Source organism: Protomyctophum parallelum, assembly GCF_964188405.1.
Source record: "Protomyctophum parallelum genome assembly, chromosome: 12".
Classification (NCBI taxonomy): domain Eukaryota; kingdom Metazoa; phylum Chordata; class Actinopteri; order Myctophiformes; family Myctophidae; genus Protomyctophum; species Protomyctophum parallelum.
Genome location: NC_139712.1, coordinates 46,209,511 through 46,236,777, shown reverse-complemented (window position 1 = coordinate 46,236,777; position 27,267 = coordinate 46,209,511). Strand labels below are relative to the sequence as shown.

Here is a 27,267-nt window from a genome sequence, read left to right as displayed (position 1 = left end):
TAACATTACACCTAGCTACATGTTTAAGCATTTATTTCATATTTACATGTCTTCTGTGGTCTCTAACATTACACTTACAGCTACATGTTTAAGCATTTATTTCATATTTACATGTCTTCTGTGGTCTCTAACATTACACTTACAGCTACATGTTTAAGCATTTATTTCATATTTACATGTCTACTGTGGTCTCTAACATTACACCTAGCTACATGTTTAAGCATTTATTTCGTATTTACATGTCTTCTGTGGGCTCTAACATTACACCTACCTACATGTTTAAGCATTTATTTCATATTTACATGTCTTCTGTGGTCTATAACATTACACCTACCTACATGTTTAAGCATTTATTTCATATTTACATGTCTTCTGTGGTCTCTAACATTACACCTAGCTACATGTTTAAGCAGTTGTGGTGTACTTATGAATCATATAGCATATGGTTAGTCATAATTGCAAGCCGCTTCTCCCTTCATCCCCTCACAGTGTTTTAACTATTTGCATATCAATTGTTCCACCGGCAGGAAGCCTTTGATTTCTCAAGATAATTCTTGGGGAGTGATCTTTCATCTGATATTATCTATAGGCCTTCCTGTTTGACCGATAAGTGACAGAGCCATTGTTTAGGGTTACAGGAGGCTACAGTTTGTCTCCATGCATGCATTTTTATGAGTACTACCGTCTGTCACAGTTGAATGTGCTGCTATACGATGAAAAGATGACTTTTATGCTTGTAACCTGATGTAACTATGGGAGATGCCTTGATTGAATAAAAGAAGGACTTTGCCTGGGAAAACGGAGCTCATTTCTCGTTCTTGATACATTAGGAAAATAAGGTGATAATCTACAGACTCCTGGAAGAAATTACACGACAGTTATTTCATATTTACTGTACATGTCTTCTGTGGTCTCTAACATTACACCTAGCTACATGTTTAAGCATAGTTCAGCTCTGACACTTATTTCAGACATGCTCTAGTATGTGAAGAGTCTGCCTTCTCCAGTTTTCTCCTCTGGTGAAAAGCTGGAGTTTGCGCGATGGCAGGCTCTCGGTCAGTGGATGTGCTGTTTTTTGCTGATCAACATTCTTACACAGAAGACATTCTGGCTTCTACTACGGAATCCAAAAGACGTAAAAACATACACTCCAGCAGGTCAGCCAGGGTCTTGGTGCGCAGAGCGACGGGCCTCTTGGTCTTGTCGTTGGTGATGGCGAACTCCTGCATGCCCAGCTCCTCCGCCACCTTGGCTTGCGTGCGGTTGTTCACCAGCGAACTGCGCAGCAGCTGTGGACCACGGAAACAACACGCATTGAGACGACGGTTACGTACAACCAGCGTTATATACGTGAATGTCAATTCACAAGCAAAACAAATGTGGGCATACAAGCGGCATAGAGTATGTACGCATCCTGCCTGGGTCATTTGTAGCCGCGGTCATCGGTTCTTTAGTTAAGGGCCGTTGAATAAAGCTTATTATTATTATTTTTCTTTCTTCTTTTTTTAAACATATGTTTATTGATTTTCTTTACAGTACAAAGAAGTATTTTCAAAACAATTGACATATATTCCCCCCCCCCCCCCACATCCCCATAATAAAGCTTATTTTGACCGAAAACGCAATCTGGGAAAAGAATCTGAGATACATTTAAAATGTTCTAAATCTGCAGAGGCGGACGACACTTAAATGTACACTTCAGGGGTATATCAGGGGTTCTTAACCCGTAGGTCGTGACCTAGGGGGTCGCCAAATTATTTTGGAGGGTCCAAAATAAGTGTGTTTTCTTTTTTACTGAATGGCTGGAAAATGGAAATTAAGAGTTTACAATAGTACACATAGTGCATGCATAAACCTTCCTTAAAGGACAGCTTTAGTTTTTTTTAACCAAGGTTCATGTTTTAGGTTGTTATTAGAGAAAGTAAAAGGTGAGAGTTCATTTTCTTTCATTTGCTGCTTTCTTTCGTTTTTCGAGCATGGGGCTAAATATGTATTTTTTTACAAAATATTATGGCGATTTCTTTTTTTATTATTTACTATAGTCCTAATAAACGCCAGGAAATTACATCTGGCCACAAAAGATCACAGGATCTACTGAATGTGTCAAACTGACATATTGAGCCTATACACACAGTATAAGCCTTCCCCCAGTAGGCTACCTTCACATTCAGTAGATCCTGTGATCTTCTGTAACCAGATGTAATTTCCTGGGGTTTATTAGGACTATAGTAAATAATACAAAAATAAATCACCATAAAATTTGGTAAGAAAATACATATTTAGCCCCATGCTCGAATGCAATGAAATGAAAAAAAAATTACTCTCATCTTTTACTTTCTCTAATAACAACCTAAAACATGAACCATGAAAAAAACTAAAGTTGTCCTTTAATGATTATATCTGGTTTCAGTATTTATTCATGATGTATTTTCCCTATTATTAAGGCTATATTGTATAGGTCAATTTGTATAGGGGAGGGGCGGGTAAGGCGAGACATGGCCAAAGCATTTCCGGGGGTCCCCAGCCCAAAATGTTGAGAACCCCTGAAGTATATAAGTGACTGACTATCATTGGTGATACAGAGCCAGCTCACTGACAATAGGTCCGGAACAATTTTGGACCACAATTCCTATGCGAGACGATTCTAAGATAAGACGACTCAATGTTACTCTCTATAGAGAGAATACATTCCTTGACCCAGGGGGTGAACTAGTGACGTCAGGTATGCACTCAAACAGATGCACTGCGCACGCGCACACGCACACACACACACACACACACACACACACACACACACACACACACACACACACACACACACACACACACACACACACACACACACACACACACACACACACACACACACACACACACACACACACACACACACACACACAAATCCATTTCAATTGTGGCCTCCTCTTGGTTCTCCTGAGCATTGGCGGAGAGTGAAGCTCTCAGTCTCTTAAACTAGGGTCGGTTGGAAGCTTTTATACCAATTTGCGTCATATGCTTTCCATTTGTACAAGAACAGAAAACACATAACTATATATATATATATCTGTAGAAGGTTTCCAATCCCCCCCAAACAGTCACTGTGATTTCATCTTCCACACATCAGTGTTTCAAGCAAATCCTTTTTCACTGTTATGAACCTAGTTTGCAATTTATGTTTGTTTGTTGTTCAGCGGAGACATTACTGAGATCATTATTCATTTTTTTCTGCTTGTGGTTTGTGCATTTTATTGCTGTTCACTTTCCACTTTGCTACAATAATGCAAAAATCAATTAAATAAAAAAAAAACGAAAAGAAACCTCCCAGCGGAGAGTGAGAGTGCATGGCAGGATGATTAGAAAGCTCTTCATAGACAATTGAGCACATTTGAGCAGTGGTGGAAAAAAGTACTCAATTGTTTTACTTAATGTATAAGCCTAATTTATCATACCTCGTCTTAACGTTTGGTAACCTGTGCATAATTAAATAAAACTCGGCTAATCGTCTGTGGCGTCCAAACCAGTTAACGTCTGGAAAGTTACACGACTGAGCCACCCAGGTGATAGGAATGATACTAATCACTGTAGTCTTACTGTGCAGGCAGCGGCGGTGGCTGGCGGGCAGGCGGGCAGCGGTGGCTGGTAACAAGACTACTCGCCCCGTTTCTGTTTTCCTCCCGGAATTTTCCCCAGTGAGGGGTGGGAGAGGCTGGACAGCAGACGGCTGGACTTTGAATTTCTCTAACTATAAACTTTCATGACAGCAGAACAGCCTAAGTACAAATATAATTTATGAAAAGCTACTACAGTGAAGTCTGTTGACAGAAGTTGTTGTAGGATATGTGGGGATTATCTGACGAGGTACCATTTTAGGGGGCAAAACCTTACATATACTAAATAATACTAAATTGTTTATAGGTTCAATATAAGTCAAATAATATAGCCTTTAAGTTTCCACAGGAGTATCTTTTTATATTTTTCCAAAAAGAATACAAACAGCCAATAGCATATTACAAAGTTATCCCCCTCACTGGGGAAAATTCCGGGAGGAAAAACGGGCAAGCACCGGGGCGAGTAGTCCAGTATTCGCGGTGGCTCAGGGGTGGAGTTAGATTTACAAGACATTTTGAAACTCTTGCTAGACGTTGCTACTGAAATGATCGATAATTCATGGAGAAATCCTGTCATTTAAACTGGCATTTCAATGGGTGAGAAGGAAAGCTTTGCCATCTCTCTGGACAAAGGACAGGCTGGGGAGGGACTTAGTGAGGGGGCTAATTATTGCATTGGGTGTCTCACCGTCAGATGCCCTTCATGGTGGTCGGGGAAGTGGATGAACAGATACTCGGTGGCCACCAGCTGCATGATGGAATCTCCCAGGAACTCCATTCTCTGGTTGTGACCGCTGTAGAGAGAGAGAGAGAGATACAGACACATGTGGACTGGTCATACAGACAGACCCATGTTTAAAGGACCTATAACATAAAATTCAACTTTTTCAATTTCTTTTGTGTTTTTGGGGCTCCCATGTGTGTTTTCTCTCCCCACAAATAACCAATTTTGAACAATCAGGCTTTCATGTCATTATGGGTATTTTAATGGAAATTGCTCTCAGGAACAGCTCGACTGATTTTGGCCTCATCGTGATGTCATCAATGTCACCCTACTTTGTATAATTCCTCCTCTTCTTCAGTCTTCAGTTCCAAATTTGCATTTCCACTTTGTTTACAATGTCCACCATTGTTGATTTTCCAAGCTGGCATGGAATGGAAACAAGCCTGGTTTTATCTAGCATCAGTATTATGATGACTCAAATATTAAATAATCTGCATATCAGCACCCCCACCACCTCAGGACAGTGTGGTACTGCAGCTAAAACTGCTTTCAAAGTCAAGAAAGAAATGACAAGGCCTGGTTATATCAGAGTGGTGATTGAGGCTCAAACCATTAGAAATAACTTTGAGGGACATAGACAATATGATTATTAAATATTAAAAGCAGTTTTAAAATGCATGTTATTTGCCCTTTAACCCATTGAAGCAGTGGTCTTCAACCTTTTTCATGTCAAAGTCCATTATTTATTCGGCATTTGAGCCACGGACCACCATTTGATGACATTTTGCCTCTCAGACCCAAAACTAGAGAATATTGTGTCCACAATGAGAGACAACAGTCATACATTGATCAAAATAAGAATCCTTCCACATTCTCTAATATCGTGTAGACTTCTTGTAAATTAAGTCATGCAGAAGTTTAAGTTTAATGTTTAAGTGATTGACAATATAAAAAGTCATATTTGAAGAGGCAATATTGCATTGTTTAAACAATATATAAGGTTTTCTTAATTTATTGAAAAATGAACATTTTGGAGATAGGTGGTTTCTTTCCGACAGCAGAGATATGGAAGGGATGGATCCTGTTAAAGGGTCTAAACTTTAGACCCCCTTTCCTTTAGACTCTAAAGGAAGTTAGGAAGGAAGGAATGAAGGAAAGAATAACAAACATGAAATGAATGGGGATGGAGAGAGATGGGGAGGAGGGGTGGTGGAAGGGGGGGGGGTGGAGAGAGATGGGGAGGAGGGGTGGTGGAAGGGGGGGTGGAGAGAGATGGGGAGGAGGGGTGGTGGAAGGGGGGGGGGGTGGAGAGAGATGGGGAGGAGGGGGGGTGGAAGGGGGAAATGGGGGTTATTCAGGTACACTGCCTCAGGGCCTGATGCTCTCAGAACAAATCGTGCGGGGCCTCTGGGAGCCCGTGGCGCGCCTCGCCAGAGACCGTGACAGGCGACTGAGGAGAGATAGGGGGGGGGGGGTTTGGCATCGCAGCGAAGCCGTGCGTGCAAGGAGGAAATGTGAGGGCACGGAACGCCGTTGGAAATGAAAAGAAGGAAAAACGCACGCTCCGTTCACAGCGTTGACAGTCGCAGGGTCTTTAAATAACTGTGAGCTTGCTGAAACGTCGCAGAAAGAAACACTGATAGACAGTGATAAGTGTCGACCTCATAATGGAGGGTTCACCAGTGGTTGATGCATCAGAATTACACTTGAGAAAATATATTTTCATCCTTTTGAAAGCTAATGCAAGCATCTTCCTCTGTGCTGTATAAAACAGTATTTTTTGCCATTACTGACAAACAGGCAGAGAGAGAGGGGGCAGTGCCATCTCCTTCTGAGCTAAACTGGGCAACCATTTGACATTTTGGCACATGTTTTGGAGGCCCTATACCCACACGTTTAGCTCGCTCATTCCACGAACTCCCGATCCAATACCAATTAGGCCCTGCGGTAAGCCCCGCCCGCTCGCTCAGCTGCCTCGATACCGTTGTTAAGCAGGACAAACATCAGCGAACCTCCATTGAGGACCGTGTTATGTCGGCGTTTTTCCGAAGAGGAATAGAAGCATTCACATCAACAACATTCATACTATAATAACGCCATGGTGAAACGTTGCTGTTGGGCGTCCTGCAACAGTGCTTCATAGGCACCCAGAACGTTTGGGGCATTTATTTTTATTCCTTTTCCCGTGGGTGCGCACATCATGCACATGTCAATGTTTACATTCTGGAGGTGGAGGACGCGGCGGTCACTCATTCACCCTCCCTGCTACTAAATCATACTATTAACGTCAACTTTTACTAAACAATGTTTAAATCAATCGTCTAATAAACAACTAACAACTTACCTTGGAGCAAAATGGTGTGCTTTGTAACTTTCTAATCTCCACGCTAGGGTTGGGTGACGATACGAATACATCGTCAATCGCGAATATACGAATCCAATCGCCGAATATTTTTATTAGGCGATTTTTCGGGACGATTTAGCCCAATTAACCTGTAAAGTGTGAGCAGCATGTGAATCAATTTGGGCCAGCAAGCGGCCGGGTGGAAATCCCCTCCTCCCGTTATAATGGTATGCTCCCACAGTCCGACTCCCCGCACTCAGCAGTCAGCAGCATCGGGGAACGGCACTAACGGCAGCCGTAAGAGCCGAGGGAGGCTGTAGCCTACATGTTGTTTAAGCTCCGGAGTCCAGACCCATGCAGTTTAATAATATACAGTCACAACAGAATGCACACTGCTGTCTCGTGTCTCATCACAATCCCAATGCGCCACCCGTGAAGTCGGGGGAAAAAAATAAAAAACAGGCTGGTAGTGTTAGTATAGATGAAGTTAGTTCAGTGTGTTGAAACAGTAAGGCAGATGGCTTCTTGGTTAGAGTGGGTGACAATATTATCACACGAAAAGATGAAATTACCTACCTAGGTTCCATCCTGGAGGCCAATCTTTCCGGTGATAAAATGGCCACCAACGTAATCAAAAAAGTCAATCAAAGAACAAGATTCCTTTACAGGATCTCCTCACTGGTCAGCAAAAACACCTTGAAGACCTTAACAGGAGCCCTCGTACAAGGTTTCTTTGACTATGCATCCACCTCTTGGTACCACAGCACCTCAAAGGCCCTTAAAACAAGGCTCCAGACCTCTCAAAACAAACTGGTCAGGCTCCTACTTGGCCTCACCCCCCGAACCCACCTCACCCCTGCCCACTTTGACAGGCTGGGATGGCTTAGGGTCGACGACAGAGTACAGCATCTTGCAATGGGTCTGGTCCACAAGATTCGATACACCACCAAGATACCCATGTACCTGTCTAAATACTTCCTTAATGTAAACGAAGTCCACACCCACAACACCAGAGGGAGTACAACAAACCATGTACAACCCAGATTCGGCACAAACAAGGGACTAAATTCTTTTCGCTCCTATGCCACCAAAATGTGGAACGCCCTACCAACAGTCATTAAGACATGTGAATCCCTTGACTCCTTCAAAACCGCTCTCAAAGGGCACCTACGGATGGCTGCAATTCGAAACTGGCCTCTGTAAAATCTGAATCCCCCCCACCCCCCCACCCCATTTTCCCTCACTGTATATAGTATCTTTTCCCTTTTTTGCTTCCCATATGATGAATTCCTGTTCTGTTCTTTACCTACAGAGAAATGTCTATTTGTATGTCTCTAAATGTTTGTATGTCTTTAAATGTTTTGATGAATTGAACAATGTGGACCCTGTTGTAAACAAGTGTAATGCTTAATTGGGTCGTCCACTCACAGTTGACAGTCTTTGTATTGAGTTTGTGCTTAAAATGTACTGTAAATTCTACAAACTGTTAATAAAGATTTCAATCAATCAATCAAAGTAGCTACACGCTAAGCTAAGCTAACGATCCCCGAGCCTATACTGTATAGGCTCGGGCAAAGTTAGCTTAGCGCTTAGCTTAGAGTTAGCGCCCCTCTGAGCCTGTGCTCAAGACTTCTCCACTGTATAGGCTCGGGGATCATCAACGTGAACGAACCCCGACACCAGCGCTGCAAAAATGGACAGATCTACAAGCTCTCAACGCGTAGCGAACGGCACTGCAAAAACAGGCAGGACGCAATGCCTTGAGAGCCTGTGGATCAGCCCGGCCGCAGGAGCTTGTGGTCTCCGCTTCGAGCCTCCGACAGACCGGTGCGCGGAGGCAAGGGAGCAAGTTACCCTGGCTGCGCAGCAGAAACAGACTGATCTACAAGCTCTCAACGCCTAGCGAACGGAGCTGCAAAAACAGGCAGCTTAAGAGCTTGTAGATCTGAGCTGTTCTCACTTTACTTTTATGACACGAATACATCGTCAATCGCCGATTCTTGGTCAGACGATGGGCGGTTGAAAAAAATTGGCATATCGCCCAACCTTACTCCACGCTCAGTTGCTTGTGTTGGTCGGACGGCAGCCACAGGCTCCAGCCTCCAGTCACGTTCCCTCCCACTGCGGTTCAGAAAAAGAACGCTGCTTTAATACCATTTTCTGCACATTGTATCCAAAAAGTGAAGGTCTGCTAATGGTCTAAACTATTTTGAATTTAGGAACGGCAAAGAAAATAGTTTAGACCATTAGCGGACCTTCACTTTTTGGATGCAGAAGGGGGGGGTAAGCAGCGTTCTTTTTTTTCAGATCCTCAGTTATGTGGCTGCCGTCCAACACAAGCAAGTGGCAACTAGAAAGTTACAAAGCACACCATTTGCTCCAAGGTAAGTTGTTAGTTGTTTATTAGACAGTTGATTTAACCATTGTTTAGTAAAGGTTGACGTTAATACTAGTATGATAGTAGCAGGGAGGGTGAACGAGTGATGCCACCGCCGCTTCCTCCTCTAGAATGTAAACATTGTGCGCACCCACGGGAATGGAGTAAAAAGAAATGCCCCAAACGTTCTGGGTGCCTATGAAGCACTGTTGCAGGACGCCCAACAGCAACGTTTCACCATGGCGTTATTATAGTATGAATGTTGTTGATGTGAATGCTTCTATTCCTCTTCGGAAAAACGCCGACATAACACAGTCCTCAATGGAGGTTCGCTGATGTTTGTCCTGCTTAACAACGGTATCGAGGCAGCTGAGCGAGCGGGCGGGGCTTACCGCAGGGCCTATTGGTATTTTAAAGTGGAGAAGTGAGGGGCGCTCTTATCATTATTACATTTCAATTTCTCCGGACAAAAGCTATTGTGGCGACTGACAACTCAGGAGCGGGAATCAGGATCTCCTATTCACAAAGGCATTTATTGAACAATGTTGCAGAACAGAAATTAACTTCTCTCTCTTTTCCTTTTGCACGGGAATACAGTCAAAGTTAAGCGGTTAACACAAAGTTAATTTCCAGGGTAGAGAGGAGGATCTTCGTCGCTGGACGTCAACAGTAGGTATGGATTACATTCACAGGGTTTTCCGGGTGAGTACTCCTGTAATGGAGACATGCTGGCCGCTTGGCAACCAGTTCGATCCCGGGCTCCCCAGTGTTAGTGCCCTTGAGCAAGACAGTGCCTTGCATGGTTTCCTCCGCCATCGGTGTATGAATGTGTGTGTGTGTGTGTGTGTGTGTGTGTGTGTGTGTGTGTGTGTGTGTGTGTGTGAAAATGGGGTGAATGGAAAGCACCATCTATGTAAAGCACCTTGGATGGAGGTGCTATTATAAACGCACCATTTACCATGATCTCTGTAGGTAAAAAAAAAAGAAGCCTGGTTGAATCAACACTAACAGTATGAGAGTATGAGAGAGAGAGAGTCTCTGAATTTAAAGGTGGAGGGAGGGAGGGAGAGAGGAGCATGGCGTGGAGGAAGAGGAGCATGGCGTGGAGGAAGAGGAGCATGGCGTGGAGGAAGAGGAGCATGGTGTGGAGGAAGAGGGTGATGAAGGATGGGCAGCAGCATCAAAAAGGTCAGAGTTTATGGTCCCTTTTTTCTCACCATCGTGGCTTTTATGTGCTGCAGCATATCTGAGCCGAAAGGAATCCTGAAATGAGACGAGACGCATGGGGGGGCAGAGGGACAACGACGTGTGCGCGCGTGAGCGTGTGTGTGTGTGTACATGCACGCATGCGTGCGTGCGTGACTAAGTTGAGGGCGCTTCATTAGCAGGGACGACGCCGACGCGTGGTTGAAGAATACATTATGGGATTCTTAATGAGAGGGCTCTGCCGCCCGCTATCCACCACAAGGCACAGAGGAATGCTCGGGGGGGGGGGGCTTGATCAAGACACGACTGTACACACAAGCACATACTGTACATGCCACTGTGTTTGGTGTGTGTTCTCACTCTCTCTCTCTAACACATGCTCAGCTCTCTTTACTCAGTCCATGTTTTTGACTAATTATCTTTCTATGAGAGCGAGAGAGAGAGAGAGAGAGAGAGAGAGAGAGAGAGAGACAGAGGGAGGGGGAGGGGCAGCACAACGCATGCAAAGAGGATGGAACAGGATCAGAAGGAAGGGGAATAAAAAAGGGCCATATTATACTCTGCTCAAAAGCAGGGTTATGGTCACAGCGCTCCGGAAAAAAGGTAGGGGGGGGGAAAGGAGTAAAACTGTGAAGAGGAAAGATCTTTAGTCTCCTTTGACTGTAACAGCGTTAAGAGAGGCCCCTTCAGAGGGGGTAGTGACGGGGGGCTCTTCCACAGCTATAGAGCACCATGTGTGCCAGTATTGGGTTGGGAACCATCTGTGGGTTCCCTGATTTTTGTTTTATTGTCATAATTTCAAAACATTTTCCAAAAACATTCCCAAAAAAAGCTAAATTGTTCATGAATTAAAAACAAAATGCAGTGATTATTTTTCTCATAAAACTCTAATAATCAAATAAATAATAAATCTAATAAATTCCAATAAATTGGAAAACAAAATGTTTAAGAAGTAGTGAAAATAACCACCTTTGTATTGGTGAGTAGCAAAAAACATTCATTTTCACCAGAGGCTGGTCTGCATTTCATGCGAGCGCAGGAAGAGAAGAGTACCATAGCTCTAATGAAGGCATTAGAGCTATGGACCAGAGCTACAACATACCCTAAGACGTCCCCAGATGTCATGGGCTTCCTACGGGGGTCATTCTAAAGACGTGTTCGGCACACAAAGTGTTTTAACTTACCTGCAGTAGAACTTCTCCTGTCCTGAAAACCTTATGACTCAGCAATTACGCTAATGATTTGTACGGCAATGAGCAATGCTCATTCCAATCTCTCCGACTACTGCTGCTGTAGCCTGTTGGATGTACTTAATAAAACAATATGCTTGATTGACGGTAGTTAATCACCGTCTAATCCGCTGAGGGTGACTTCACTAGAGGTCTGCAAAGCCCAGACGAGTCCTGAACCCGTTGCTTAGGGCTCAGCCATCTTGTTTTTAATTAATAGGTTGCGGGCGGGGCGCGCCGAGAGCTTAGTTATGCTAATAAATATCGTCAACAATGTTATGATTAGTTATGTTAGTCTCTGAACGTCTCTGAAGTCTGACAAGTCGGGAGTGAGAAGGGTTTGCCTCTCTATGCCTACAGAGTTCAATGAATATTAATGTTAGGGGATATGCTTAAAAAAATCATTCTTCAAAGTTCACACCAGAGAAAGCAAGGACGTTATTTGCTGCTGGATCAAGTAGGTCATTTCCAGGGTTATTTAATCCATTAACCCATTCTGATAGGGAACCCATTTTGGCAGCAAGGGCAGAATCCATTTCTTGCGACCGACGCCGTCGCGACGGCCGTCGGTCCGTCGGGAGGTCCGTCGGTCCGTCGGGAGGTCCGTCGGTCCGTCGGGAGGTCCGTCGGTCCGTCGGGAGGTCCGTCGGTCCGTCGGGAGGTCCGTCGGTCCGTCGGGAGGTCCGCCGGTCCGTCGGGAGGTCCGCCGGTCCGTCGGGAGGTCCGCCGGTCCGTCGGGAGGTCCGCCGGTCCGCCGGTCCGTCGGTCCGTCGGTCGTAACTCTGTCATTTCTCTACCGTTTTGGACGGGGGTGGTCTCATTTGAATCGTGTGGCCCCCCCGGGGGCGTCTATGGGGGTCTCGAGGTTCGGGGACCCCTGGGGGCCCCCAGGGACCCCCACATTGTAACTCTGTAATTTCTCTACCGTTTTGGACGGGGGTGGTCTCATTTGAATCGTGTGGCCCCCCCGGGGGCGTCTATGGGGGTCTCGAGGTTCGGGGACCCCTGGGGGCCCCCAGGGACCCCCACATTGTAACTCTGTCATTTCTCTACCGTTTTGGACGGGGGTGGTCTCATTTGAATCGTGTCGCCCCCCTGGAGGTATCTTTGGGGGTCTTAAGGTTCGGGGACCCCTGGGGACCCCCAGGGACCCCCAAATGGTAACTCTGTAATTGATGTACCATTTTGAACGTGGGTGGTCTCATTTGAATCGTGTCGCCCCCCTGGAGGTTTCTTTGGGGGTCTCAAGGTTCGGGGACCCCTGGGGACCCCTGGGGACCCCCAAATTGTAACTCTGTCATTTCTCTACCGTTTTGGACGGGGGTGGTCTCATTTGAATCGTGTCGCCCCCCTGGAGGTTTCTTTGGGGGTCTCAAGGTTCGGGGACCCCTGGGGACCCCTGGGGACCCCCAAATGGTAACTCTGTAATTGATGTACCATTTTGAACGTGGGTGGTCTCATTTGAATCGTGTCGCCCCCCTGGAGGTTTCTTTGGGGGTCTCAAGGTTCGGGGACCCCTGGGGACCCCCAAATTGTAACTCTGTCATTTCTCTACCGTTTTGGACGGGGGTGGTCTCATTTGAATCGTGTCGCCCCCCTGGAGGTTTCTTTGGGGGTCTCAAGGTTCGGGGACCCCTGGGGACCCCTGGGGACCCCCAAATGGTAACTCTGTAATTGATGTACCATTTTGAACGTGGGTGGTCTCATTTGAATCGTGTCGCCCCCCTGGAGGTTTCTTTGGGGGTCTCAAGGTTCGGGGACCCCTGGGGACCCCCAGGGACCCCCAAATGGTAACTGTCATTTCTCTAGCGTTTTGGACGGGGGTGGTCTCATTTGAATCGTGTCGCCCCCCTGGAGGTTTCTTTGGGGGTCTTAAGGTTCGGGGACCCCTGGGGACCCCCAGGGACCCCCAAATGGTAACTCTGTAATTGATGTACCATTTTGAACGTGGGTGGTCTCATTTGAATCGTGTCGCCCCCCTGGAGGTTTCTTTGGGGGTCTCAAGGTTCGGGGACCCCTGGGGACCCCCAAATTGTAACTCTGTCATTTCTCTACCGTTTTGGACGGGGGTGGTCTCATTTGAATCGTGTCGCCCCCCTGGAGGTTTCTTTGGGGGTCTCAAGGTTCGGGGACCCCTGGGGACCCCCAAATGGTAACTCTGTAATTGATGTACCATTTTGAACGTGGGTGGTCTCATTTGAATCGTGTCACCCCCCTGGAGGTTTCTTTGGGGGTCTCAAGGTTCGGGGACCCCTGGGGACCCCCAGGGACCCCCAAATGGTAACTCTGTCATTTCTCTAGCGTTTTGGACGGGGGTGGTCTCATTTGAATCGTGTCGCCCCCCTGGAGGTTTCTTTGGGGGTCTCAAGGTTCGGGGACCCCTGGGGACCCCCAGGGACCCCCAAATGGTAACTCTGTCATTTCTCTAGCGTTTTGGACGGGGGTGGTCTCATTTGAATCGTGTCGCCCCCCTGGAGGTTTCTTTGGGGGTCTCAAGGTTCGGGGACCCCTGGGGACCCCCAGGGACCCCCAAATGGTAACTCTGTCATTTCTCTAGCGTTTTGGACGGGGGTGGTCTCATTTGAATCGTGTCGCCCCCCTGGAGGTTTGTTTGGGGGTCTCGAGGTTCGGGGACCCCTAGGGACCCCCAGGGACCCCCAAATGGTAACTCTGTCATTTCTCTAGCGTTTTGGACGGGGGTGGTCTCATTTGAATCGTGTCGCCCCCCTGGAGGTTTCTTTGGGGGTCTCAAGGTTCGGGGACCCCTGGGGATTAATAATAATAAAAATATTAATAATAATAATAATAATAATAATAATAATACTAATAATAATACTAATAATAATAATAATAATAATAATACAAAGTAGTATTAGTAATAATAATAATAATAATACTAATAATAATAATAATAATACAAAGTAGTAGTAATAATAATAATAATAATAATAATAATAATAATACAAAGTAGTAGTAATAATAATAATAATAATAATACAAAGTAGTAGTAGTAATAATAATAATAATAATGATAATAATAATAATAATAATAATAATAATAATAAAAATAAAAATAAAAATAAAAATAAAAATAAAAATAAAAATAAAAATATTAATAATAATAATAATAAAAATAATAATAATAATAATAATAATAATAATAATAATAATAATAATAATACAAAGTAGTAGTAATAATAATAATAATAATAATAATAATACTAATAATAATACTAATAATAATAATAATAATAATAAAAATATTAATAATACTAATAATAATAATATTAATACTAATAATAATAATAATACAAAGTAGTAGTAATAATAATAATAATAATAATACAAAGTAGTAGTAGTAATAATAATAATAATAATACTAATAATAATAATAATATTAATACTAATAATAATAATAATAATAATACAAAGTAGTAGTAATAATAATAATAATAATAATAATAATAATAATAATAATAATAATAATAATAAAAATATTAATAATACTAATAATAATAATAATAATAATACAAAGTAGTAGTAATAATAATAATAATAATGATAATAATAATAATAATAATAATAATAATAATAATAATAATAATAATAAAAATAAAAATAAAAATATTATTAATAATAATAATAAAAATATTAATAATAATAATAATAATAATAATAATACTAATAATACTAATAATAATAATAATACAAAGTAGTAGTAATAATAATAATAATAATAATAATACTAATAATAATAATAATAATAAAAATATTAATAATACTACTAATAATAATAATAATAATAATAATAATAATAATAATACAAAGTAGTAGTAATAATAATAATAATAATAATAATAATAATACAAAGTAGTAGTAGTAATAATAATAATAATAATAATAATAATAATAATAATAATAATAATAATAATAATAATAATACAAAGTAGTAGTAGTAATAATAATAATAATAATAATAATAATAATAATAAAAATAATAATATTAATAATAATAATAATAATAATAATAATAATAATACAAAGTAGTAGTAATAATAATAATAATAATAATAATAATAATACAAAGTAGTAGTAGTAATAATAATAATAATAATAAAAATAATAATAATAATAATAATAATAATAATAATACAAAGTAGTAGTAATAATAATAATAATAATAATAATAATAATAATAAATACGATGACGCACACGCACGCACGCACGCGCGCGCGCGCACACAAGCACCCGTATACGCATGCACGCAAGCGCACACGCACGCACGCGGGCGCGCACGCACAAGCACCCGTATACGCATGCACGCACGCGCACACGCACGCACGCGCGCGCACACAAGCACCCGTATACGCATGCACGCAAGCGCACACGCACGCACGCGCGCGCGCACACGCACAAGCACCCGTATACGCATGCACGCACGCGCGCGCACACAAGCACCCGTATACGCATGCACGCAAGCGCACACGCACGCACGCGCGCACACGCACAAGCACCCGTATACGCATGCACGCACGCGCACACGCACGCACGCACGCACCCCCAGGGGTCCCCGAACCTCGAGACCCCCATAGAAACCTCCAGGGGGGCGACACGATTCAAATGAGACCACCCCCGTCCAAAACGCTAGAGAAATGACAGAGTTACCATTTGGGGGTCCCTGGGGGTCCCCAGGGGTCCCCGAACCTTGAGACCCCCAAAGAAACCTCCAGGGGGGCGACACGATTCAAATGAGACCACCCACGTTCAAAATGGTACATCAATTACAGAGTTACCATTTGGGGGTCCCCAGGGGTCCCCGAACCTTGAGACCCCCAAAGAAACCTCCAGGGGGGCGACACGATTCAAATGAGACCACCCCCGTCCAAAACGCTAGAGAAATGACAGAGTTACCATTTGGGGGTCCCTGGGGGTCCCCAGGGGTCCCCGAACCTTGAGACCCCCAAAGAAACCTCCAGGGGGGCGACACGATTCAAATGAGACCACCCACGTTCAAAATGGTACATCAATTACAGAGTTACCATTTGGGGGTCCCCAGGGGTCCCCAGGGGTCCCCGAACCTTGAGACCCCCAAAGAAACCTCCAGGGGGGCGACACGATTCAAATGAGACCACCCCCGTCCAAAACGGTAGAGAAATGACAGAGTTACAATTTGGGGGTCCCCAGGGGTCCCCAGGGGTCCCCGAACCTTGAGACCCCCAAAGAAACCTCCAGGGGGGGCGACACGATTCAAATGAGACCACCCCCGTCCAAAACGCTAGAGAAATGACAGAGTTACCATTTGGGGGTCCCTGGGGGTCCCTAGGGGTCCCCGAACCTCGAGACCCCCAAAGAAACCTCCAGGGGGGCGACACGATTCAAATGAGACCACCCCCGTCCAAAACGCTAGAGAAATGACAGAGTTACCATTTGGGGGTCCCTGGGGGTCCCCAGGGGTCCCCGAACCTTGAGACCCCCAAAGAAACCTCCAGGGGGGCGACACGATTCAAATGAGACCACCCCCGTCCAAAACGGTAGAGAAATGACAGAGTTACCATTTGGGGGTCCCTGGGGGTCCCCAGGGGTCCCCGAACCTTAAGACCCCCAAAGATACCTCCAGGGGGGCGACACGATTCAAATGAGACCACCCCCGTCCAAAACGGTAGAGAAATGACAGAGTTACAATGTGGGGGTCCCTGGGGGCCCCCAGGGGTCCCCGAACCTCGAGACCCCCATAGACGCCCCCGGGGGGGCCACACGATTCAAATGAGACCACCCCCGTCCAAAACGGTAGAGAAATGACAGAGTTACGACCGACGGACCGGCGGACCTCCCGACGGACCGGCGGACCTCCCGACGGACCTCCCGACGGACCGACGGACCTCCCGACGGACCGACGGACCTCCCGACGGACCGACGGACCTCCCGACGGACCGACGGACCTCCCGACGGACCTCCCGACGGACCTCCCGACGGACCTCCCGACGGACCGACGGACCTCCCGACGGACCTGTCCGTCGCGACAGCGTCGGTCGCAAGAAATGGATTCTGCCCTCCCTCCATTTTGGTGTTAGCATCAAGTCGTGCTTTAGCTATTTAAAAATAGCAGATCTACAAGCTCATATCGCGCCACCGAGTGGCGCGATATGAGCTTGTGGAGCCTGTGGAGCAACAGATGCTCCCAGCCTGTGGAGCAACAGACGCTCCCAGCCTGTGGAGCGACAGACGCTCCCAGCCTGTGGAGCAACAGACGCTCCCAGCCTGTGGAGCAACAGACGCTCCCAGCCTGTGGAGCAACAGACGCTCCCAGCCTGTGGAGCAACAGACGCTCCCAGCCTGTGGAGCAACAGACGCTCCCAGCCTGTGGAGCGATGCGATCGGTTTTGATATCAATAATCTCCGTCTTTTTTTATCAATCTCCGTCCTGAGCGCTGGGCGTTACTAATTGATAGGGCGGAGAACTCTGTCATTGCCGCTCTGTGTGTTAATGAATAGCATCTTATAGGCTGTTTTTTTTTTAAATAAGTAGAGCCTGTTAAAGTAGTTTAATCCGCTCAATATTTGTACATTTCCAATAATATAATGTCGCTCTTCCTTTGTCTCATTCACTAGAAGCATCGGCAGACCGACACTGACAGCCTACATATATAGTTAACAAAATACTAACTTTAAATTTATTTTTATGTATGCATGTTTTGTTTAAAAAAAATCTGTTGCAGTTTGCCACTCTCTTCTTCTTACCCATTTTGTCAAGAAATTAAAATGAGAAAAAGGATGGAATGAGGGATCATTCTATAACCTGGGAACCTATATGGTGATCATTCGGGAGCCTACGGCAAATCAAAGGAATATAAAGATGAATTCTATGGACAACCTTCTAGAATTGGTATTGATTTGATATTTGAGATTTAACCCATTCTGACCGGGCACCCATTTTGGTGTCAGCATCACGTTATGCTTTAGCTATTTAAAAATAGCAGATCTACAAGCTCATATCGCGCCACCGAGTGGCGCGATACGAGCTTGTAGGTCTGCTATTTTTGAAAAATCGAAGAACGACTGACATTTTTTAGAATCTGAGATCTCAGGTCAGAATGGGTCAATCAGACCAGTGTGTGTCCAGTGGAAACCTCGTATGAATCTGATCTCAGGTCAGAATGGGTTAAATGAGATTTTGGTGGATGAGCTGCTCCCAATTCGATTCCCCGTACCGGCGGCAGGACAAATCTTTGTGTGGGGGGAAGTGATTGGCGGCCACCACCACCATTAGCCCTTCAGTGCCCTTCAGCGCAAGGCCCTGAATCCCAGAGCGCTCCAGTGGAGTAGCTCAGTGTCCACCAGTATAAAGGCCGCTCCAGACGGGGAGCAGGCGCTCTCGCTCGGATCGCAGTGGAGATCGCACCGCCGGTCCCATGTTGCAGACGTGTAACAGCGTGGGAAAAGAAAACCTGACCAAAAATCAAGCTGCTATGCCCGCGGGTGCATGCGCGCATGAAACGAGCATGCACGTGACAGTGTCACGGGGGACAGCGCGCGGTCGTGTCTCCGCCCGATCCTCGACTTTGACACGTATCTCGAATAATCGGCGGCCTCTCGTTGAAGATTACTGAGGCGTGTCGTCACTCGCTCCCCGTCTCAGCTCAGCTCCCATGTTTTGATGTGTTTCTGTGTATAGGGGCGTGGCTGAAAATAAGCCCCCCTAGCTTAGCTACGTCCCTGGGTAAATAAAGGATAAAAAAAGGGGGAAACTTCAATCCAACAACCACCCCACACGAGTCCTCCTCTCCTCTTCTCTTCTCTCCTCCCCATCCTCGTTTCCTCTCCTTAGATTCGTCCTCTACGGCATATGCGACGCGATACGCCCGGGGCCAAGTCGGGGTCTCCCGTCTCGCCATCTCTCAGCTCTTATCGTCTGACCTTCCTCCTTCTCGCTCTCTCTATTATGACAGTGTGACCTACTTCGCTGTGACCTTTGATACTTCATTTTGTGGTCCGGGGGGAGGGCTACCATTTCCCAGCCTTTTTGAATCTCTCTCTCGCTCTCTCTGCTGGCGGCTATTTAGGTCAGTCTGCACATTTGCTTCGTTAATGAGACCAATTGAATCTGAATGAATATACTCAATATATTCCTGGCACTTTCTTTTCCATAATAATAAAATGAAAAAAAGAACAAGGACATAATTGCGGTGAAGGAGAAAGACGTCGGCTCTTTAGCAGACTATATGAATATGGCTTTGGATCAAAGCCTGTCTGGTCTCTGTCTGTGTCATCTGTAGTTCACGTATCTTGAGTATCGTCTGACCGACCGTCTTCAAATTCGGCACATGCGTCAGATGCGAGGGTATGCTGCACTCTGCGTTGAGCCAGCCGTATAATGCTGCCGTGCATGCAGGGAGAGTGTAAAATGAGTAATAACCAAATTTGGTTCCATTATAGACTCTCAAGAGTTAAACTATTGTTAAACATCTGCATTAAGTTAATTCATAAGACGACTACACAATTAGAGGATGTAGAAGAGTTGTTATTTTGATCAACTAGAGCGGAACGATGCAAGTTGGAAATGCATTCCCCACACAGATATTATGCGTTGGAGCCTCTACGTCGGTGCCCGTTGGTCCACTGGCCGACTTGGAACGATGCAAGTTGGAAATGCATGCCCCACCCCCCAGATATAATGTCTGTGTCCCTTTTATGCCCATATAATATGGAGTTCTTTGTCAGGCATGCCCAAATATGGAGTCTATGCAGACGTCAGAATGATGTCAGAACAAGCCAGCTCCATATATGGAGAGCCCGGGGCAGAGGCCTTTTTGGGGCGGTTCTGGACAACCGTGGGTCCGACCTGTGGCGATTAGCGTCGCCACGCACGCACGCACATACACCACGCACGCCCATCTCTGCCGTCAGTTACACTAATACACTCCAGACTGATACGTCTTTTTATGCCCTGACGTCACGCACCTGGCTAGCGGCAGGAGGAAGTGCAGTCAGCTGTGACAGCGTGAAGGCTGGAGGTGTCTGTGGGACTCGCGGTTACGCTTTGTTTGTTTGTAACCCTTTAAAGTTTATCATTCGTTGTGCGCACGAAACGTTATCTTTTGGACAAAGTCATAATGGAGAGGATATCACACTGAGAGGACTCCCCGGGGATCGCTTGGATCGTAAGGAGGACACCTTGCATTGGAACAGTGGGGATTTAACCACCACACTGAGGGGTTTGGGTACAAACTAACGGATAACGTGCGGGGTACGAGACACATAGCGGTCGGGTTTTGCGTTTGTGCAAGGGCTGTATATAAGCTGGAACTGTATGGGAACTGAATACTGAACTGAACTGTGAACCTATGTGCTGTGAACATTTCATTATACAACTTATTAACTGCAACTCTACCGTGTCTGTGTTTATTGTGTTTACAAGTGACTCTACAGGGTGTGCAGTGTGGTGCGGACCACGGTATGCTGCACAGCCTTATGCAACGGTTACCCTATTAACTAACATTTTGTCAGGATACAACTGCCTGGCTGGCACCCCAGATCCATGATCTATAACAAACCGTTACAGACCGACTCGACACCGGCCACTGCACCCCCCGTGGTGGTGTGGAACACGTGTGTCAAATTTGAAGTCGGTGGGGTGAACTGTTCTCGAGTTATGTGGATTACAGAGACAGATGTACAGAGACTAGATAGATAGATAGCATGATAGATAGATAGCATGATAGATAGATAGATAGATAGATAGATAGATAGATAGATAGATAGATAGATAGATAGATAGATAGATAGATAGATAGATAGATAGATAGATAGATAGATAGATAGATAGATAGATAGATAGATAGATAGATAGATAGCATGATAGCATGATAGATAGCATGATAGATAGCATGATAGATAGCATGATAGATAGCATGATATATAGATAGATAGATAGATAGATAGATAGATAGATAGATAGATAGATAGATAGATAGATAGATAGATAGATAGAAAAAAAGTGCCCACCAAAATGCATTTATATAGTATATACTTCATATGTTCAATAGAATAGTGATATTTTTTTGGTTTAAATTAAAACGTTTTATTTGAACGAAATATGAACATATAGGCCTAGATTAACATTTTTAAATTCAAATATTAATAATGTTATAGGCCTACTATGCTATTCAGAAAAGGTGACACAAGGAGTTTGCACTAATGTGACTGTCGAAGCACGGGGAAAAAGGAATAAACGACCTCACATAGATATAGCTATGGTCTTTCACCCTCTGAGCAGTGCTGGGTCCCCTGACTCAGAGAATGTGGAGTATGTGACCATCCTGCTTTGTACTTTATGAAAAGTCCGATTGGGTGTTAAAATAGCCAGCACGGCCAGTGCACAACACACTGATTAACCCATTCTGACCTGAGATCAGATTCATACGAGGTTTCCGCCGGACACACACTGGTCTGATTAACCCATTCTGACCTGAGATCAGATTCTAAAAATGTCAGTCGCTCTTTGATTTTTCAAAAATAGCAGACCTACAAGCTCGTATCGCGCCACTCGGTGGCGCGATATGAGCTTGTAGATCTGCTATTTTTCAATAGCTAAAGCATAACATGATGCTGCCCGGTCAGAATTGGTTAAGAGAGAGAGAGCGAGCTCTGTCCGTAAAACACACAATTCTCACAGAGTGACTGATTAGGCTAATGATTGACAGGTGCAGCAGCTTTGGGAGCGTGCCTGAAGATGTCTGTCAGACATTCATATTTTGTTAAAAGTGTATATAAACTGTCAAAGAATATGTATATTGGATTTGGGTTGGCACTCCACTGAAAACCCATTGCTGATGCGCAACCTCTTTTTCTCATTTATGTATAAACTGTATCTGGTCAATATTGCGGGAGGATGCAGGATTCACGGAGTCCCGCTGATTTTATCTTTGACCGCCCGTGCCCGCCCGCATGTATTTAAATACCGCCCGCGCCGCCAACATTTACGCTGGGTCCCGCTGGCTCCCGTTCCCGTTGCAGCCCTCGAGTGTGATCCATAATTCCATATAAATATCATCAAATGATGGGAGGGTTCAGATTGGACATTTGACCGCTCATAGATCAGGGGAACGCACGCGCACTGTGTGAAAACGCCTTTAGTGTCATTTCTAAAACAACAACCTCCGGGACGACGGGTCGGGTCCCCGAAGCCATTCCCCGGGCGGGGAAATTGCGTGCCCTGTACCCGGAATCCCGGTATTAAACCCTAGTGGTCGCATGGCTCAAATGCATAATAAACTAGAAAAAGTGCCCTTCTGGGCACAGGTCTCCACCAGGATAGGAATGTAGGACATTGCAGCTTGCTTTCATCTGGTGGTTGGATAAAAGGGCAACAAAAGTAAATTATCCACAGATCCGTGCAGTTAGAGGTAAAAACACTTTTCGGCCAGTTATAGCGCCACCTTGAGGCTGAGTTGAAATTGTTCATGTGGCATTTCGTCCTCGGCCTAGTGGGAATGTGCGTGCACAATTTCACGGAAATCACACGATGTGTTCATGATTTGCAGCATTTTGTTTGAAACTGAGCACTCCTGTGAACTTTGGAAGCCAATCTTAACCAATCAGGATGGAGTCTGAGAAATCCGAAAGAGCGGTTTCGTTGAATGGCTCTAGAGAGACTGTGTACCAATTTGCGCGATGTTTGGACAAAATCTGTAGGTGTACTGTGCAAAAACATTTGCACAAAGCGACCTCCTGGAAACAGGCCGTTCTGGAAAGTTTGGGGCAGAGGTTCATCATTGGCATCCAGGGAGTGTGTGTGCAAAATTTGGCATCGACCGGGTTAACGGTGGCCGAGATTAGCTGCTCACGGACACACACACACAGGGACGGACACACACACACACACGGACGGACGGAGTGCAAAACATACTCTCCCCCCATGGCCTTCGGCCTGGTGGAGACAATAATGGGCCTTGATATGAAAAGGGTTGAAAACCACTGCTGTAGAACTGTTGCTGTGGTGCCATGGATCAACAGCCTCTTCACAGCCTCTCTTCAAGTACCTCGTGTTGCACGTCACTCAGCAGCGCTCGCCACGGATAACTGACCACGCCACCGCGGACAGCAACACACTGTGGCCGAGGAGTAGCTAGGCAGCACCTGTACCACCGCACACAGCTGAGGAAATTCAAGGTCTCAAAGAAGAGACGCACCTGAAATCCTGCTATTGGGTTACCATTCCGATGATGGGGGACTATCAGCGTTCTGGGTACAGGAATAGCACCTCCTGGGACCAGTGAGCCGTGCAGAGGGTGGCCATGCTTGGCCGAGCACAACATGGGAATGTTTCCTACCCTCCCTGGAGGACTCGCAGTGTCACACCAGAAGGTTTTTAAAAGGACAACGTTGGCTTTTTCATTTATTTTCAACCAAGGTTCATGTTTTAGGTTGTTATTAGAGAAAGTAAAAAGTGAGGGGCGCTAATAATATTAACGTCTAACTCATATGTTGAGTAGGTGATGTAATAGTGATATAAAACAAACGGTGCCAACACAAACCTTAAATGCCATTAACAATAAAGAGACTGATGTACAAAAAGTTACAAAATTCCTCTTCATTGTCATTGGCGTTTGTCAAACAAACATTGAACAAAAAGACAAACATTAAACCTATGTATAGGAGGGGCTATACATTTTTTTTTCATTTGCTGCTTTCTTCGACTTTAGCCATTTTTTTCTATGAACGCCTCTTAAAGGTATATTCAGTGATTTCACTCAAAAAACCTTAGGTTTCGTTTTTGGCTGTGGGACCCAGCCTTTCGTCCAATCAGGATAGAGAGCCAAAAACGAAACCTAAGGTTTTTTGACCACCAGGGGTTAACTGGGGACAGGGAGGAACTCCTTATATGGCCAGCACACTCTATAGTAGGGAGGATTATCACAACAAAACAAAAAAATAAGTGATATTTGAATTAAGTGAAATCACTGAATATACCTTTAAAACCTAACCTGAGGTTTTCTGAAAACCTTCAAATTCGTATTAAAAAAATCAGACGCGTCTGAAGTGAGTGGTGCTGTGCTGTACGTACGGTACAAGCCCTCATCCCTGGCCTGTGTGAGTGTCTGTGTGTTAGGCTGTGCAACAGTGACAGTGACTATTTTCTCGGACAGGCCCAGCCAGGGACCCACGTAGCTGTCTATAGGAGTGGTTGCACCACTCAGAAATATCAAATGTTGCCATATGAGAGAGAGAGATGTATAATGTGACACAGAGGGCACAGCCGCCATCAAAGGTCTAAATGGGTTAACCCATTCTGACCCATTTTGGTGTCAGCATCATGTTATGCTTTAGCTATTTAAAAAATAGCAGATCTACAAGCTCATATCGCGCCACCAAGTGGCGCGATACGAGCTTGTAGGTCTGCTATTTTTGAAAAATCAAAGAGCGACTGACATTTTTTAGAATCTGATCTCAGGTCAGAATGGGTTCATCAGACCAGTGTGTGTCCGGCGGAAACCTCGTATGAATCTGATCTCAGGTCAGAATGGGTTAAATGTTGGACCACTGACACACACACAGTGACTCACAGTGTGAGGTGGTTGTAGCCGACGGTCCGCAGCGTGAAGGCCCTGGCCAGCAGTCGGCAGTGTGTGAACAGAACGCCGATGGCCTCCTCGAAGTCGGTGAGCTTCTGTAGCACCGGGGAGGTCTCGATGAGCTGCCGGTCAGTCTGGGGCTCCTGGACCTGGAGGACACAGAGGGGTCAGAGCAGCAAGGTTCAGCTCCTAACAATACTGTAGTTAAAAGGTCAAAGTCATAGTTCATGTGAATGTGGAATGTTTGAGGGTCGTTAGTCTCCCTATGTACAGCTTTGAGGGTGTGTAAATACAAACATTGTCCTAACAAAAACATTGAATGCCATTGATAATGAATGTCCAGTTTTGAGTGTTTGTCCCGACAAACATGAAATGGCATCGACAATTAATGGACAGTTTTGAATGTTTGCGTAAAACGCAAACATTGAAGACGGAAGTTGATGACGCAAATTCTGATAGGCCGGAATGAGATGTATAGGACGACGTATGACGATAAGAGCGCCCCTCACTTCAGAAGGATGTGATTTTTTTTTTATAGTTGAAAGCTCGACCAGTGTATATACATACGCACATGCGTGAGAGGGAAAGAGGGAGAAATAACCCATTTTACCCTCGCAATAACCCGGCACTCACCCCCCCCTCCCACACAACTTGTAAATGCCGTTTGTACACGGTATGCGCTGCACTGAGCTCCAGTGCTGCAAGCGGGGGGTTGTATATAAGAGCTCCAGCTATAAATGAATCAAACAAATCAAGTCTGTTGCCCGAGGGCCTCTTTTAGGCAGTATGTTTTCACCAGTCAAATAGTGTAAAACAACCAAAATGACTTACAGCAGATGCAGCCTTTTTCTCATGCAGTATTAACCCATTCTGACCTGAGATCATATTCTAAAAAATGTCAGTCGTTCTTCGATTTTTCAAAAAATAGCAGACCTACAAGCTCGTATCGCGCCACTCGGTGGCGCGATATGAGCTTGTAGATCTGCTATTTTTCAATAGCTAAAGCACAACATGATGCCAACACCAAAATGGGTGCCTGGTCAGAATGGGTTAAGGAATGGACCATCTAGATCTTTAAATAAATACAAAAAAGAATAGATAGAAATGGACATATCTCCGGGCACCAGGCCAGGGTTCCTTACCCAGTAGTGTTGATTTTGTCGACTAAAACTATGACGGAAAATGTTCGTCGACTACCTTTTTTTCCCCACAGAGGAAAACTAAATCTAAACTAAATAAAAACTAAGCTACGTTGACTAAAACGACAACGAATAGTGGAGAAGAGATCTAAGTATATCCAGACTAGAATATGACAAAAATAAATAATACAAAAACTGTTTTATTCAAAACTGACTAAACTAAAATCTAAATTTGCTGTCAAAATAAACACTGCTACGTCAGGACATGGGGTGCAGCCGTCAGGAATACCAAGGAAGCTCTTAGAAGGAAGTGAAGTGGTCACGTGACTGGGATGCGCCATGACACTTTCATGGACACTTTCACGGGAGCCAAACTACACCCGGAAGTTGGGCAGAATGCATTGGAGCCAATGAGAGCTCAGTGACAAGCTCATGAACAAACATTATTTATGAATGACAGACCTTTTGTAAAGTGATCGCTTCTGGAAAATAAAATAATATATATAACACATTATTTTAGGCTGTCTTATTTTTTGATGTGCATACTACTTAATGTGATTTATTTTTTCAAAGAGCAGAGAGCAGCCCAGGCAGAAAACGTATTATGTGCTCTTCTATAAATACCTCAATAAAAATAAATAGTTATTAAGTCGAAAAACAACCACTCGGAAAAAACGTGTGATATCACTTATGTCTTCTTTCATATTCCTGAACCAATTATATGACAAAGCTCGCAATTGTTCATGAATAATGTTTGTTATGAGCTGTTCCAGCCGGCTCCATTCACTGCCATGTATTCATTGCACTACCGGTGTGGGTTTGGCTCCCATGAAAGTGTCCATGAAAGTGTCATGGCGCAGCCCAGTCACGTGACCACTTCACTTCCTTCTAAGAGCTTCCTTGAGGAATACGAGGAAGCTGCGGGCTTCACTTGTGCGACAGATGGTGCAACGGTTCGTGTTTGTGGCACACATTCATTGCGTTTAATTATGACACCACATCAAATATAAAAAACATTTCCAGCATAAGAAATAACATTTTCCCTTATTTTGAAATATTCCCGTTCAC

General features: G+C 44.7%; 1 protein-coding gene across 1 annotated transcript in view; it reads right to left on the bottom strand.

Annotated features, from left to right (window-relative positions):
• Positions 1-27,267, bottom strand: part of drosha (drosha ribonuclease III) — a 232,053-nt gene that overhangs the window by 40,375 nt on the left and 164,411 nt on the right. Inside the window, exons 29-31 of the mRNA XM_083777811.1 lie at positions 25,052-25,209; positions 4,297-4,402; positions 1,148-1,289 (exon numbers count right to left, since the gene is read on the bottom strand). Coding sequence (XP_083633937.1) covers positions 1,148-1,289; positions 4,297-4,402; positions 25,052-25,209 — 406 coding nt within the window. The remainder of the gene's footprint in view (positions 1-1,147; positions 1,290-4,296; positions 4,403-25,051; positions 25,210-27,267) is intronic.